This window comes from Anomaloglossus baeobatrachus, chromosome 10, assembly GCF_048569485.1.
Source record: "Anomaloglossus baeobatrachus isolate aAnoBae1 chromosome 10, aAnoBae1.hap1, whole genome shotgun sequence".
Lineage (NCBI taxonomy): Eukaryota > Metazoa > Chordata > Amphibia > Anura > Aromobatidae > Anomaloglossus > Anomaloglossus baeobatrachus.
The window spans coordinates 52,327,132-52,343,941 of NC_134362.1; the positions used below are offsets into that span (position 1 = coordinate 52,327,132).

Here is a 16,810-nt window from a genome sequence, read left to right on the forward strand (position 1 = left end):
TGACCCCCACCTTTTGGATTTATTGACTTATAGTCAAACTTCTATAATATATTTCATTTTCCCAAACTTCCTACATTCTATCTTTCCCCCATACCAACCCATCAGTTGAGTACTATACTTAGATCTATACTTAAATATTTTCACACACCCTCTTCTTCCTCTTCACTCTCTTTCTTTTCTTTTCCTCTTCTCTTCTTCTTTCTTTTTCTTTTTCTCTTTCTCCCTTATCCTCTCCTTCTCTCTTCTTTTCTCGCTTCCGCATAATACCAGCCCTACTTTCCTACATACATCCCTGAACCCAATCCTCTCGACCTCATCCCCTTTCCACTTCCTAGTGTCTTATATATATTTTTGATAACACCTGTCCCCCCCCCCTTTTTTTTTATCCTCTGAGGTCCCCAGAGCAACATGACTACGCTTAACTGCTGCTCAATCAACATACGGGGCTTCAACACCCCTCAAAAGCGTTCACAGGTCCTGTACTCCATGCATAAGAAACAAGTTCACGTCCTTATGTTACAGGAGACACATTTTAAAAAAGATCATGTACCCACACTTAAAGACAGATTTTTCCCTGTGTGGTTTCACAGCACCAACCCCGACTCTAGATCAAAAGGGGTCTCAATTGCACTTCATAAACAACTGGTGCACACTATAGTAGACTCAGACATTGATGAACAGGGTCGATATATTTTTCTTAAACTGAAAATAGCAAATTCTCTGTTCACACTGGCAAACTGGTACCTTCCCAACACTAATCAGATCTCTCATTGCAGAACCCTTTTAGCATTACTCGCTGTTTTTGCAGAAGGAACAACAGTAATCGGAGGGGATTTCAACTTTACAATGAACTCGGCTCTGGACTCTTCATCTGGACGGAACACCACTCGGGTCAGAGAATTTCGTGCCCTGAACCGGACCCTCCATGCCCTCCGGCTGATCGACGAGTGGAGAATTCTAAACCCTCAAGGTAGAGACTATACATATTATTCCCCACCACACAATACATACAGCAGAATAGATCTCTTTTTGGTGAGCCATGGGGCACTGGCATGGAACCCAAGAGCGGACATTGGGGAAATTTTCTGGTCTGACCACGCCCCTGTTTACGTGTCCCTTCAGGTCCCATCCTTTCCCCAGCGTTCGTGGACATGGCGACTGAACAGCAATCTACTTAAGGACACTCTTTGCTTAGAGGAGTTGAAAACTTCAATTGACTCCTTTACGCAAATACACAGCTCTGATCAGACTTCTTTGCCCATCCAATGGGAGGCATTAAAATGTGTCCTTCGTGGAGTACTAATCAAACATGGCTCCAGGATTAAAAAGGAAAAGGCAAAGGAGGTGGAAGAACTGCTGACACAAATTCACGAGCTAGAAAACTTACATAAATTAACACGCACTCCAACAGTCCTGGCAGACCTGGTCCTTAAGAGGGTCACGCTTAGAGACCTACTAGACCAGAGGTATTCCCGACACAGAGAGAGAGTCCAGGGTTATTATTATACATCCTCCGATAAATGTGGCCACCCCCTGGCGCGTCTCTTACACCCCAGGGCTAACACCTCATATATTCCTTATATCACGACTAGAGGCAATACAAAAACACACGACCCGACAGTAATACTAGAAACCTTCCGGTCGTATTACGAGGACCTATATAATATCAAAGGGCAGTACTCGGAACTACGGCCAGCGGACCTGATTGGGAAAATCAAGAGTTACGTGCGGGAGACGGCCCTACCACCCTTAGATAGCCCTGCGGTGGAAGCACTAGAGGGAGATTTTCTGGAATCTGACATATATAACGTAATTAAAAGCACACCCTCGGGAAAGTCTCCAGGCCCAGACGGATTTACCCCGGCCTTTTATAAAATACTCAAGGACCAATTAGCACCGATTATGACCAAAACGTTCAACTCAATCGATGGAGAGTCGCGGCTAACACCACAATCCTTGGAGGCCCACATTAGCGTGATCCCCAAGCCAGGAAAGGACCCATCTTTAGCTTCAAACTATAGACCCATATCTATCTTGAATATAGACCTTAAACTTTATTCCAAGTTATTGGCTGACAGGCTGGCCCCACTCCTGCCCTCCGTTATCAAATTGGACCAAGTTGGGTTCATTAAGGGTCGGGAGGCAAGAGATAATACGATCAAAACCCTATCTCTTATTGCTAGAGCCAAGAAAAAGTCAATCCCGTTGGGTCTTCTGAGTATTGACGCAGAAAAGGCCTTCGATAGGGTCCATTGGAGCTTTCTGAGGACAGCTCTGGAGCATTTGGGTTTGGGGCCTAAGTTCTTACAGAAAATTAATGCCCTATATGATAATCCATCGGCCAGGGTTAGAATTAACGGGACATTGTCTTCTTCCATTACGGTGAGAAATGGGACTAGACAAGGTTGCCCCTTATCCCCTCTCTTATACGTAGTGGTCATGGAACACTTAGCTAACGCACTTCGGGGAAACACAAACATTAAGGGGCTTCAGATTGGCGATAAACACCATAAAATTGCTTTATATGCAGATGACCTGCTAATATATGTCTCCCAACCCCATATTTCGTGCCCGGCCATAATGAAAGAACTCGATAGATTTAGCCTCCTGAGTAACTTTAAAGTTAACCTCACAAAATCCGAAGCCTTAAATATCTCGCTGTCACAGGAGGATGTTACAAAAGCGAGGAACAACTTCCCATTTAAATGGCGACCTTCCACCATCAAATACTTGGGCATCCATATACCGACAGATATCTCGAAGCTCTACACGCTCAATTACCTTCCACTGCTGGAGAATACAATTAAAAACCTGAAATCTTATGGGGGTTTAAGACTATCTTGGATGGGTAGAATGAATGTGGTGAAAATGGACATCCTGCCACGTTTTTTATATTATTTTCAGACTATCCCCATTTCTCCCCCCTCCAGCTTCTTTAGTAGCCTTCAATCAGCTATCATTCGCTTTGTATGGGGTAGGCTGAAGCCTAGAATCAATCTCCGCACCCTGACCCTCCCTAGGGCGCTGGGGGGAGCTGGTCTTCCCAATTTTAGGGGCTATATGCATGCTGCGGCCATGTCCCGCTTAGTGGACTGGCACTTTCACGAGGTCTCCAAGCAGTGGATACAGGTGGAGCAGGAGGGACTGGAGATACCACTTAGACACCTTCCATGGCTACCCATCACTGACCTCTCTGAAGTAGGCTCGTACTCAGAATTCACCAGAGATACTCTTAAGGTTTGGCATAAAATATCCAGTAAATTATCCCCTACACAACACAGCGGTCCTCTCACACCTTTATTCTCCACTCCATCGTTCCGTCCAGGATATCGACAAAAATGCTTTCTCAGCTGGAGGGCAGGGGAGGATACCCGAGTGGGGAGCATCCTGATTGATGGTAAGTTACCGACCCTCCAATTTTTTCAAGCTCAGCATCTGGGAGGAGGGAAGAAGTGGTTGGAATTTTTTCAGCTGCAGGCCTTTGTAGCCGAGCTGGGGTCCAGCGGCCGAGTTCGAGACACATGTAACGCCATTGAAGAACTGTTTACGAAAAAAGAACAACCTGAACATCCAGTTTCTCAGTTGTATACCATTCTTAATGAAATTGGATCGGCAGGCAAGCGAGGTTACCAGTTGGCTTGGGAAAGTGAACTGAAACAAAGTATTTCACCAGCTGAATGGGAAAAATGCTTTTTGTTCACACATAAATTAGCTGCTACATGTGCCACACAGGAGAAAAATTTTAAAATCCTAACGAGATGGTACCAATTTCCAGCTAAGCTTCATTCAATATTCCCTACGGTATCGGCGATGTGTTGGAGGTGTGGACGGGAGGTTGGCACAATGACGCACATCTGGTGGGAATGTGAAGGAATACAACAGTTCTGGCAGAAAGTTCTCTCGAACTACCATCTCATATCTGGGAAAGCAGTTGAGAACTGTCCCAAGATAACACTCCTCTCCATTTTACCTCATTCTATCACATATCATAAGCGAGATATTCTGCGGTTCTGCCTAGCGGCGGCACGCTCCACCATTCCTAGATACTGGAAAACCTCCACAATCCCTCCTATTTCCGAATGGTATATGGAGATGGCAAATATTTGTAGGATGGAGGAGCTTGCGGATGAGAGCGCAGACACCAGAAATACATTTTACAGGACCTGGAACGAGTGGATAATGTTTAGGGATTCACCTGACTTCCATAAATTATTTTAAAAAAAAAGGTAGACCTCAGAGGAACCACCACCTCCCACCCCTTCCCCCCCCCCCCCTTTTTTTTTTTTTTTTTTTCTTTGTCCATCTCCTTTCTTCCCCCATCCCTTCCACACTCTCACATACCGCTCTCTTGCGCTTTTCTCCTAATCTTTTTCCTCTCTTATACTGTCAAACTCTTTATACATATGGTATTTTCGGCTGATCCTACATCGGCATGTTATGGACCTGCACATTCACGAACTTGTTGTTTATTGTTTATTGTTCATTACACAAATTTCAATGGTCTTGAAAATGCCTAAGATTCGATATGCTACGTATATGTAACTTCAGCAAGTTTCTTTCTCTACATAACTTGTTATATGACGTTATAAGACGATACTTTGTTATTTTGTAATTCTGATAATTTTCAATAAAAATAGATTGAACATAAGAAATGAAGGTCAGTCAGTCCGAAAAATTGGGAAAACTTTGAAAGTGTCCCAAAGTGCAGTGGCAAAAACCATCAAACGCTACAAAGAAACTGGCTCACATGAGGACCGCCCCAGGAAAGGAAGACAGAGTCACCATTGCTGCGGAGGATAAGTTTATCAGAATCACCAGCCTCAGAAATTGCAGGTTAACAGCAGCTCAGATTAGAGACCAGGTCAATTCCACATAGAGTTCTAGCATCAGACACATCTCTAGAACAACTGTTAAGAGGAGACTTTGTGCAGCAGGCCTTCATGGTAAAATAGCTGCTAGGAAACCACTGCTAAGGACAGGCAACAAGCAGAAGAGATTTGTTTGGGCTAAAGAACACAAGGAATAGACATTAGACCAGTGGAAATCTGTGCTTTGGTCTGATGAGTCCAAATTTGAGATCTTTGGATCCAACCACCGTGTCTTTGTAGAAAAGGTGAATAGATGGACTCTACATGGCTGGTTCCCACCGTGAAGCATGGAGGAGGAGGTGTGATGGCGTGGGGGTGCTTTGCTGGTAACACTGTTGAGAATTTATTTAAAATTGAAGGCATACTGAACCAGCATGGCTACCACAGCATCTTGCAGTGGCATGCTATTCCATCCGGTTTGTGTTTAGTTGGGCCATCATTTATTTTTCAATAGGACAATGACCCCAAACACACCTCCAGGCTGTGTAAAGGCTATTTGACTAAGAAGGAGAGTGATGGGGTGCTACGCCAGATGACCTGGCCTCCACAGTCACCAGACCTGAACCCAATCGAGATGGTTTGGGGTGAGCTGGACCGCAGAGTGAAGGCAAAAGGGACAACAAATGCTAAGCATCTCTGGGAACTTCTTCAAGACTGTTGGAAAACCATTTCCAGTGCCTACCTCTTGAAGCTCATCAAGAGAATGTCAAGAGTGTGCAAAGCAGTAATCAAAGCAAAAGGTGGCTACTTTAAAGAACCTAGAATATAAGACATATTTTCAGCTGTTTCACACTTTTTTGTTAAATATTTCATTCCACAATGAGTTAGTTCATAGTTTTGATGCCTTTAATGTGAATCTACAATTTTCAGAGGCATGAAAATAAAGAAAACTCTTTGAATGAGAAGGTGTGTCCAAACTTTACTTTGTCTGTACTGTGTGTGTGTATATGTAATATATATATGATATACACACACATACATTTTTTTTTATAACCATACATTTTATTTATATATCTATATCCATCCATCCATCCATCCATCCATCCATCCATCCATCCATCTATATAAAGAGAATTTTGTTTACTTACCGTAAATTCTTTTTCTTATAGTTCCGTATTGGGAGACCCAGACATTGGGTGTATAGCTTCTGCCTCCGGAGGACACACAAAGTACTACACTAAAAAGTGTAGCTCCTCCCTCTGAGCTTATACACCCCCTGGAGAACCAGATCTAGCCAGTTTAGTGCAAAAGCTGAAGGAGAATAGCCACCCACAAGTAAAAACAGAGCAAGAACCGGAACAACCGGAGCCTCTGTCTACGACAACAGCCGGTGATAACACACGGAACAAGAAAGTGCCAACAGGCAACAGGGAGGGTGCTGGGTCTCCCAATACGGAACTATAAGAAAAAGAATTTACGGTAAGTAAACAAAATTCTCTTTTTCTTTATCGTTCCTATGGGAGACCCAGACATTGGGACGTCTCAAAGCAGTCCATGGGTGGGAATAAACAGAAAAACTGAGAAGTAGGCGGAGCCTAACTTCACAAGTGGGCGACAGCCGCCTGAAGGATGCGTCTGCCCAAGCTCGCATCTGCCGAAGCATGAGCATGCACTTGGTAGTGCTTTGAAAAGGTATGCAGGCTAGTCCAAGTGGCAGCCTGACAGACTTGTTGAGCCGTAGCCTGGTGCCTGAAAGCCCAAGAGGCACCGACAGCTCTGGTCGAGTGTGCCTTGATCCCCGGCGGGAGAGGCACCTGAGAACACTGGTAGGCATCCGAAATGGTTGACCTAATCCAACGGGCAAAGGTCGGCTTAGAAGCAGAGATGCCCTTACGCCGACCTGTGGTTAGCACAAAAAGAGAGGTGCACCGCCTAAGAACAGCGGTGCGAGACACATAGATCCGGAGCGCCCGCACCAGATCCAGAGTATGCAACGCTTTTTCAAACCGATGAACAGGAGCCGGACAAACGGAAGGTAGGGTAATGTCCTGGTTAAGGTGGAAAGGAGAAACCACCTTAGGGAGAAAGTCCGGAGTCGGACGGAGAACCACCTTGTCTTGATGAAAAACCAAAAAAGGTGACTCCGAAGAGAGCGCAGCCAAATCAGAGACTCTCCTGAGGGAAGTTATGGCCACTAGAAAGACCACTTTCTGTGAAAGACGAAACAAAGAAACCTCCCAAAGAGGCTCAAAGGGGGGGGTTTCTGCAAAACCGTGAGAACCAAATTGAGGTCCCAGGGATCCAAGGGCCACCGGTAAGGCGGGATGATGTGAGACGCACCTTGCATGAAGGTGCGGACCTGAGCCAGCCGGGCGATACGCCGCTGGAACAGAACTGACAAAGCTGAGACTTGTCCCTTGAGAGAGTTGAGGGATAGTCCTAGCTGCAGACCGGACTGTAGAAAAGACAGAAGGGTCGGCAAGGAAAAAGGTCAAGGAGAATGGCCGGAAGAGCGACACCAGGACAGGAAAATCTTCCAAGTCCTGTGATAGATCTTGGCAGAGGAAGACTTACGGGCCCGAGTCATAGTGGAGATGACTTCAGGGGGGATACCAGAAGCCGTCAAGATCCAGGACTCAAGAGCCACGCCGCCAACCTGAGAGCTGCAGAATTCTGGCGGAAAAACGGACCTTGTGAGAGAAGGTCTGGACGGCCCGGAAGATGCCATGGCACCTCTACGGACAGATGGAGCAGGTCTGGGTACCAAGCTCGCCTGGGCCAGTCCGGAGCAATGAGGATGACTCGACGGCCTTCCATTCTGATCTTGCGCAGAACTCTGGGCAAGAGAGCTAGAGGGGGAAACACGTAGGACAGACGAAACTGGGACCAGTCTTGAACCAGAGCGTCTGCTGCAAAGGCCTGAGGATCGTGTGAGCGAACCACGTAAACCGGAACCTTGTTGTTGTGACGGGATGCCATTAGGTCCACTTCCGGAGTGCCCCACTTGCGGCAGATTGACTGAAACACTGCCGGATGCAGGGACCACTCGCCACTGTCCATGGTTTGACGACTGAGATAATCTGCTTCCCAGTTTTCCACGCCTGGGATGTGGACTGCAGATATGGTGGACTTGGAGTCCTCCGTCCATTGAAGGATGTGTTGAGCCTCCAACATTGCCAGGCGGCTGCGTGTCCCGCCTTGGTGATTGATGTAGGCAACCGCTGTCGCGTTGTCTGACTGGACTCGGATGTGCTTGCCCGCCAACAGGTGGTGAAAGGCTAAGAGAGCTAGAAGCACAGCTCTGGTTTCCAGCACATTGATCGAGAGGGCTGACTCGGACGGAGTCCAAGTGCCCTGCGCTCGGTGGTGGAGACATACCGCTCCCCAGCCGGATAGACTGGCATCCGTGGTGAGGATCACCCAGGACGGGGCCAGGAAGGAGCGCCCCTGAGACAGAGAGAGGGGCCGAAGCCACCACTGAAGAGAGCTCCTGGTCTGTGGCGACAGAGCCACTAGCCTGTGCAAGGAGGAAGGCCGCTTATCCCAACAGCGGAGAATGTCCAGCTGCAGAGGACGCAGATGGGACTGGGCAAAGGGAACAGCCTCCATTGACGCCACCATCTGACCCAGCACCTGCATCAGGTGCCTGATGGAATAACGGCGGGGCCTCAGCAGAGAGCGCACCGCCAGACTGACTGTGGGAGATGATATCCCGCACCCACTGATCGGAGACATGTTGAAACCACACGTCGCCAAAGTGGGAGAGCCTGCCACCGACTAAGGACGTTGCTGGCGCGGACAGATAGTCAAGAGGAGGCTGCCTTAGTGGCAGCAGCTCCTGCGGTCTTCTGTGGACGCGCTTTTGTGCGCCAGCTGGATTTTTGGTCCTTGGCTGAGTTAGTGGACGAGGCCGAGGGCTTAGAGGACGACCAGTTGGAGGAACGAAAGGAACGAAACCTCGACTGATTCCTACCCTGGACAGGTTTCCTGGTTTTGGTTTGTGGCATGGAAGTACTCTTCCCGCCAGTAGCCTCCTTAATAATTTCATCCAGCTGTTCACCGAACAACCTGGACCCAGCAAAGGGGAGTCCAGCAAGGAACTTCTTCGAAGAAGCATCTGCCTTCCACTCTCGAAGCCACAGGATCCTGCGGATAGCGAGGGAATTAGCCGAAGCCACCGCAGTGCGGTGAGAAGCCTCCAGCATGGCAGACATGGCATAGGATGAAAAAGCTGAAGCTTGGGAAGTTAAATCAACCATTTCGGGCATAGATTCCCTGGTGAGGGAATGCATCTCCTCCAGAGAAGCAGAGATGGCTTTGAGAGCCCACACTGCTGCAAAAGTTGGGGAGAACGAGGCCCCTGCCGCCTCATATACAGATTTGGCCAGAAGGTCAACCTGGCGGTCAGTGGAATCCTTAAGTGAGGTGCCGTCAGCCGCTGATACAACGGTCCGGGCTGATAGCCTAGACACCGGAGGGTCTACCTTTGGTGAATGAGCCCACTCCTTGACCACCTCAGGTGGAAATGGAAACCGGTCATCAGAACCACGCTTTGGGAAGAGTTTGTCAGGACAGGCCCTAGGCTTGGACACAGCGGCCTGAAAACTGGAGTGGTTAAAGAACACACTCTTTGTCCTCTTAGGCGAGGTAAACTGGTGCTTTTCTGCCAGAGAGGGTTGCTCCTCTGATACTGGCGGATTGAGATCCAGTACAGAACTAATGGGCGCAATCAAATCACTAACATCTGAGTCACTTTCGGACAGATCAATGGGGCACATGGAGTTAGCCTCCGAGCCCCCTGTAAAGGCATCCTCCTCGTCCTGCGAGTCAGCTCCTGAATCAGAGCCGCGGGACGAGGAAGGAAAGGGAGCCCTACGTCTCCTTTTAGGAGGACGGGGTCTGGGACCAGATGATGAATCCTCTGTGAGCTCCGCTGATAGAGCCCTAGCAGCAGAGGCACCCTGTGAATGGGGCTGATGCATGTTCAGCAAAGTCCTGGACAGCTGTCCCATGGAGTCGGCAAAAGACTGGGAGATAGACCTAGAAAAGGATTCTACCCAAGCCGGGGGTTCAGCCACAGGGACCGGAGCAGCCTGAGAGACTACTGGGGGGGCGATTCCAGGCTGAGGCATCGTCAGGTTAGAGCAGGCATCACAATGTGGATAGGTGCTCGGTTCAGGCAGTAGGAGCTTACATGCAGTGCATACTGAATACAGCTTTGGAGCCTTGCTCCTCGTGTGGGACATGCTGCTGAAGTGGGGGCTCAGCCAGAATGACCCCCAGAGACTATATACAGAAGGTCCACAACCGGAGGTTGTGGCTTACCAGACCGCTGGAGCGGTTTGTGTGCCCTCCAGATCCCAAAGCCCGGACTCCCAAGCACCTCAGCAGGGATGCTGCAGCCAGCGCTGATCGCAGGGAAGAACGCTGAGAAAATGGTGCCGGAGTGAAGAGAGGGGGCGGGACTCACTCTGAGAGCGGGATCTGGAGGGCCATAGAGACCTACAGGGGAGGAGACATGAACTCAGTGAGGAGTGTCTCTCCCTTGTGTAGAACGGCCGCTGGGCGGAGCCGCACTGTCCCTCTGCATGAATGACATGTGAGGGCAGTGAAACCGAAAGTAGGCCTCCGGCGAAGCCGGGGCCTAAATTTGAGCGGTGCGGCCGGTGTGCAGGCACCATCGGCGCGGTTCTCAGGCGACAGCCAGAGAACCCGCCGGAAATGTCACAAAAAACACTCCGCACACTCTCCCCAACAATAAAGTACAAGGGACCCCCAGAACATAAACGTCTCAGGTACTTAGCTTGCTGAAACGCAGGGTTCCAAGTCCCTGGGGGCGAGTGCTCCGGTCCAGCAGGATCCTGAAGGGTTGCGGATGGAGACCGGTCTCCTGCCAAGCATGGAGAACCGTGCTGGCTCCCACTTCAAGCCAGAGCCCAGAGGGATGGTGAAGGAGCACGGCATGTAAGGCTCCAGCCTTGGAATCAACCCTAACAGCACCGCCGACACAGTGGGGTGAGAAGGGACATGCCGGGGGTCCAGGCTTGGACCCGCTTTTCTTCAAAACTCTTTCCAAAAATGAAAAAATCAGATGAGAATGCATGTGTGGATGTGTGCCTCCTGAACACAAAGCGATAAACTGGCTAGATCTGGTTCTCCAGGGGGTGTATAAGCTCAGAGGGAGGAGCTACACTTTTGAGTGTAGTACTTTGTGTGTCCTCCGGAGGCAGAAGCTATACACCCAATGTCTGGGTCTCCCATAGGAACGATAAAGAATTATATATATATACATACACACACACACACACATACATACATACGATAAGATATAATAAAACAATTACAACCATGTGAGGGGTGTACTAACTTCAGTGTTTTCCGACGTTTGTGATATACTGTATAGATGAACACACACACACACACACACACACACACACCTGAAAGTATTGTCACCCTTGAACTTGTTCCAGACAATGAAGTACCGATATTTATCGCAGAAAATTATTGCAATTATATGTTTCATTTCCTTTGTGTGTTTAAGAACACAAAAAAAAATATATAGAGGTAAAAAAGGCAAATTCAGCTCTGAAATTCCAACCAGATCGGCCTATAATTACAATGGCATCCATCCAAAAGCAAAAGTAACTGTCCCAAATTGGCAATTCCCCAAAGTCGGACAGTGCCTTATTTGTGATGTAATCTTGCAATTTTGTATCACCTAACACTATGATCAGACTAGGGTTTCTGGCTGAATAAATCAGTTTCCAGTCACTGATGACACCAGTCTTGAAAAGGTTATAGAATGTCTGCACATTTTTTAATTATTGAAAAAGATTTATCTATGACAACACATGCCTTTACATGTGATAAATGTGCTATTGCTGGGGGCCCACTTTTGGGACCACCACTGATCACGGGAAAGCAGGTCCTGAGCCCCAGTGCTTCCTCCGTGCTCAAAGATTGAATGGAGCAGCATGTGATGTAGGCACGCCGCCGCTCCGTTCAATGCCTATAGGAATGAACTGAACAGCTGAGCGCTCTGGAGTGATAGGAAAAAAAAAATAGTGAAGATCTTCAGTACATCAGGATCAAAGTCATTTAGGATCAGATTCCAGAAGGAAAGAAGAAGAAGAGCGAGCCCACAGGGAGAAGAAGAGGATGGAGAAGTCAACAAGAAAATGAAATGGCTGAGAAATAAGAGAGTTAATGGGTTTACTAGAAGATGAGCAGGAGAATGAGGCTGAAATAGAGGATATCTAGAAGAAATAAAAGTGATATGGAAGAGGAAAATGATTAGGGATTGGAATAATAATGAGAGGACAAGATCATGGATCTCTCACCTGGTGGTCTCCACTCGATCTTTCCCTTCTGGTTCATTTGGGTTCCTCAAAAGAGAGTTAAAAAAAAGCTGTTCAATGTGTGCGCTCTGAACTCTAGAGCATGGACAGACGGAAGCTTAGGCTTTCCTGTAGCCTCATGTTTATGCAATTTAACAGTTTATTTTCTTGTACACGTTATAAAACATTTTCACAGCATCCAATAAAGCCATAAATAAATGCCTCAATGGAAAAGTAAGGGAACAAGTAGGCCGGCTTCACAGGGCTGAGGCTCACGGTCTTCGTAGGACGGCGATCTCCTGACCCCAAATCACCAGCTTCATGAATTCCTAAGAGTTTGCATATTGAGCCTGATGAAGAGACCTGAGTAGTCTGGAAAGCTTGCTATTATTACCATCTTTTCAGTTAGCCATTAAAAGGTATCAACCACTGAGGACTTCAGTTCTTTTAAACAATTTAAGAGTTTGGGGTCAGGAGACCGGCAGCCGGTCTGGAAATCACCGTCCGAAGGCGTGAAGCCTGTCTGTGTGCGAAGCACAAAACGATTGGTAAAAATGGTTTATTAGTGTTGCGGATAAGCCAACAAAACCATCAATCATTTTTAACAATCAATGTCCCCCATTGCTTTCTGCCATCCCCCATGTGTCAATGCCCTTAAAAAGTTTGTGATAACACTCAAATTCTATTCTCAAATACAACACAGATGTAATTGTAAAGGCTGCAGCGGTCATTGATCAGCTGCAGCGGTCACCCGACATGATGTCACGAGACCAGCAGGGCACATAGGGCTTAGAGCGGAACCAGTAAGTATACTTTTTTTTTCCATTTATGCAGCATCCTGGGCAATTAGTCCCCTTTATTTTCCCAATATTTTGACTGAAAAGATTCCGAAATACTGAATCACCATAAATGTAAAGTTATAAAAAAATGTAAATGCCTCTTAAAAAAAAAAAAAAAAAAAATTGAATACCTCTTACAAATGGAGAATATGCTTCAGGAAACTAATTTTTTTTCCGGTGAAGAGCCTTGTGTGTTTTTTTTTAGGCCGCTTCTGGCGCGATTTTCTTATGGGTTTTTTTTCAGCAGGCGGTTGGTTATTTGGAGGGTTTTCCTATGGTTTTTGTTAAGTCTTTTTTTATGTTGTTATCCAGACTCCCCCCCCCCCCCACTCTACTGAATAATGAAGAAACTAGCAAAAAAACAGATGGCAAAACGTTCCCAAAAATTTCCCATTGACTTGTATTGTAACATGTAAAGCTTCTTCTGAGCAGAAATCGCCTGAAGAATTAAGGGCACTGTACACACAGCAATATCGCTAGTGATGTCGCTGGTGAAAGCACCCGCCCCCGTCGGTTGTGCTTCACGGGCAAATCGCTGCCCGTGGCGCACTACATTGTTAGTCCCCATCACACGTACTTACCTGCCTAGCGATGTCAATGTGGTCGGCGAACTGCCTTCTTTCTAAGGGGGCAGTTCGTTAGGCGTCACAGCGGTGTCACTACGCGGCCGCCCAATAGAAGCGGAGGGGCGGAGATGAGCGGGACGAACATCCCGCCCATCTCCTTCCTTCCTCATTGGCAGTGGCCGCAGGTACGGTGTTTTTCCTCGTTCCTGCGGTGTCACACATAGCGATGTGTGCTGCCACAGGAATGACGAACAACATCGTACCTGCAGCAGCATTGATATTTAAGATTAGAACGACGTGTCAACGATCAACGATATGGTGAGTATTTTTGATCGTTAACGGTTGCTCCTGCATTTCACACGCAACGACATCGCTAACAAGGCCGGATGTGCGTCACGAATTCCGTGACCCCAACGACATCTCGTTAGCGATGTCGTTGCGTGTAAAGTGGCCTTTAAGGTCACTTTTATCCGCTTGGCGTAACCACTTCTGGTTTCTAAAAACAAGATGCTTAAAAGCCTGGACAGGTGAACAGCGAGTCATTTTTACATAAAAATACAAATGTTCGTTCTTTTGATAGGTTTTTCAGGCAGAATCCTCCTGAATCAGACAGAGTCAACATAGCCATACTCAACCTCTCAAAAACTTTGGCAATTCTGCTCCAAAACCTCAGCAAAAAGACTGTGCACATAGCCCAATCCTCAAAAACGTGGAGGTGCTGTTCAGTTTTTGGTTCGAAAACTCTGCAAAAAGATTCCGTTGCACAGACCCTTCCACAGGAGAACACAATAGATTTATATACTGCATTCATCTCCTTTGCTCTTATGCAACAAGTAGTAATAGTGTTGTGTGTCTGGTTGTAAGACAACCAATGTCAGCAGAAGCCCACTCCCTTCTCCAGAGGACAAAAAAAATTGCACCTCCCTATGTCTTTGTCCCATATGTTCATCTTTTTGTTATGGATACCATCCAATTACAGCACAACTTTTATTTTAATGGGGTTTTTAAAAATGATGATCAGATTCTCTCACATGATAGAATCGTACCACAGGTGCTGAGAAGATGGGGAACTATATTTCTACGTCGTCTCCATTGTCTGTGTTGGCATAAATTGGTCTGCATTCGGATGACAGTGCAATCCGATGTTTTGTACGCACCTATAGACTTTAATGCGTGAGCGTTGTCTGAAATACGCTGCCAATCGTAGCATGCAGCAATTTTTCTCTTATGCCAAATCGGCATGAGAAAGAAAGAGCTGGTCGGCACTGCTCCAAATCAGCATGAGAAAGAAAAGAGCTGGTCGGCACTGCTCCAAATTGGCATGAGAAAGAAAGAGCTGGTCGGCACTGCTCCAAATTGGCATGAGAAAGAAAGAGCTGGTCGGCACTGCTCCAAATTGGCATGAGAAAGAAAAAGCTGGTCGGCACTGCTCCAAATTGGCATGACAAAGAGGCACTGCTCCAAATTGGCATGAGAAAGAAAGAGCTGGTCGGCACTGCTCCAAATCGGTATGAGAAAAAGCTAGTCGGCACTGCTCCAAATCGGCATGAGAAAGAAAGAGCTCGTTGGCACTGCTCTAAATCGGCATGAGAAAGAAAGAAAGCTGGTCGGCACTACCCTATAGTATAACAATGGACATGGCACTCGTCCGTGTTATAGGCTGTGAGCGCAGCACAAATGTATTGTTTTCTCTGAAAATGCCATTGCGTTCCAAAGTATAAGATACCTCGCCGATGGTTCAGGCAGCATAGAGCAACAGTCATGTTCATTCTAAAATCACGAACGTTTAGTGCACCCATATACAGTTAGGTCCAGAAATATTTGGACAGTGACACAAGTTTTGTTATTTTAGCTGTTTAGAAAAACATGTTCAGAAATACAATTATATATATAATATGGGCTGAAAGTGCACACTCCCAGCTGCAATATGAGAGTTTTCACATCCAAATCGGAGAAAGGGTTTAGGAATCATAGCTCTGTAATGCATAGCCTCCTCTTTTTCAAGGGACCAAAAGTAATTGGACAAGGGACTCTAAGGGCTGCAATTAACTCTGAAGGCGTCTCCCTCGTTAACCTGTAATCAATGAAGTAGTTAAAAGGTCTGGGGTTGATTACAGGTGTGTGGTTTTGCATTTGGAAGCTGTTGCTGTGACCAGACAACATGCGGTCTAAGGAACTCTCAATTGAGGTGAAGCAGAACATCCTGAGGCTGAAAAAAAAGAAAAAATCCATCAGAGAGATAGCAGACATGCTTGGAGTAGCAAAATCAACAGTCGGGTACATTCTGAGAAAAAAGGAATTGACTGGTGAGCTTGGGAACTCAAAAAGGCCTGGGCGTCCACGGATGACAACAGTGGTGGATGATCACCGCATACTTTCTTTGGTGAGGAAGAACCCGTTCACAACATCAACTGAAGTCCAGAACACTCTCAGTGAAGTAGGTGTATCTGTCTCTAAGTCAACAGTAAAGAGAAGACTCCATGAAAGTAAATACAAAGGGTTCACATCTAGATGCAAACCATTCATCAATTCCAAAAATAGACAGGCCAGAGTTAAATTTGCTGAAAAACACCTCATGAAGCCAGCTCAGTTCTGGAAAAGTATTCTATGGACAGATGAGACCAAGATCAACCTGTACCAGAATGATGGGAAGAAAAAAGTTTGGAGAAGAAAGGGAACGGCACATGATCCAAGGCACACCACATCCTCTGTAAAACATGGTGGAGGCAACGTGATGGCATGGGCATGCATGGCTTTCAATGGCACTGGGTCACTTGTGTTTATTGATGACATAACAGCAGACAAGAGTAGCCGGATGAATTCTGAAGTGTACCGGGATATACTTTCAGCCCAGATTCAGCCAAATGCCGCAAAGTTGATCGGACGGCGCTTCATAGTACAGATGGACAATGACCCCAAGCATACAGCCAAAGCTACCCAGGAGTTCATGAGTGCAAAAAAGTGGAACATTCTGCAATGGCCAAGTCAATCACCAGATCTTAACCCAATTGAGCATGCATTTCACTTGCTCAAATCCAGACTTAAGACGGAAAGACCCACAAACAAGCAAGACCTGAAGGCTGCGGCTGTAAAGGCCTGGCAAAGCATTAAGAAGGAGGAAACCCAGCGTTTGGTGATGTCCATGGGTTCCAGACTTAAGGCAGTGATTGCCTCCAAAGGATTCACAACAAAATATTGAAAATAAAAATATTTTGTTTGGGTTTGGTTTATTTGTCCAATTACTTTTGACCTCCTAAAAT

The 16,810-nt window shown here is 46.8% G+C and overlaps 1 protein-coding gene across 7 annotated transcripts in view; it reads right to left on the minus strand.

Moving 5' to 3' along the window:
- Positions 1-16,810, minus strand: part of MARK2 (microtubule affinity regulating kinase 2) — a 227,280-nt gene that overhangs the window by 6,088 nt on the left and 204,382 nt on the right. For 5 of the 7 annotated variants that reach the window (XM_075326656.1, XM_075326661.1, XM_075326660.1 and 2 more), the window contains one exon: positions 12,149-12,193. The exons of the other annotated variants lie outside the window; for them this stretch is intronic. In XM_075326656.1, coding sequence (XP_075182771.1) covers positions 12,149-12,193 — 45 coding nt within the window. The remainder of the gene's footprint in view (positions 1-12,148; positions 12,194-16,810) is intronic. 7 annotated transcript variants of the gene reach the window in all.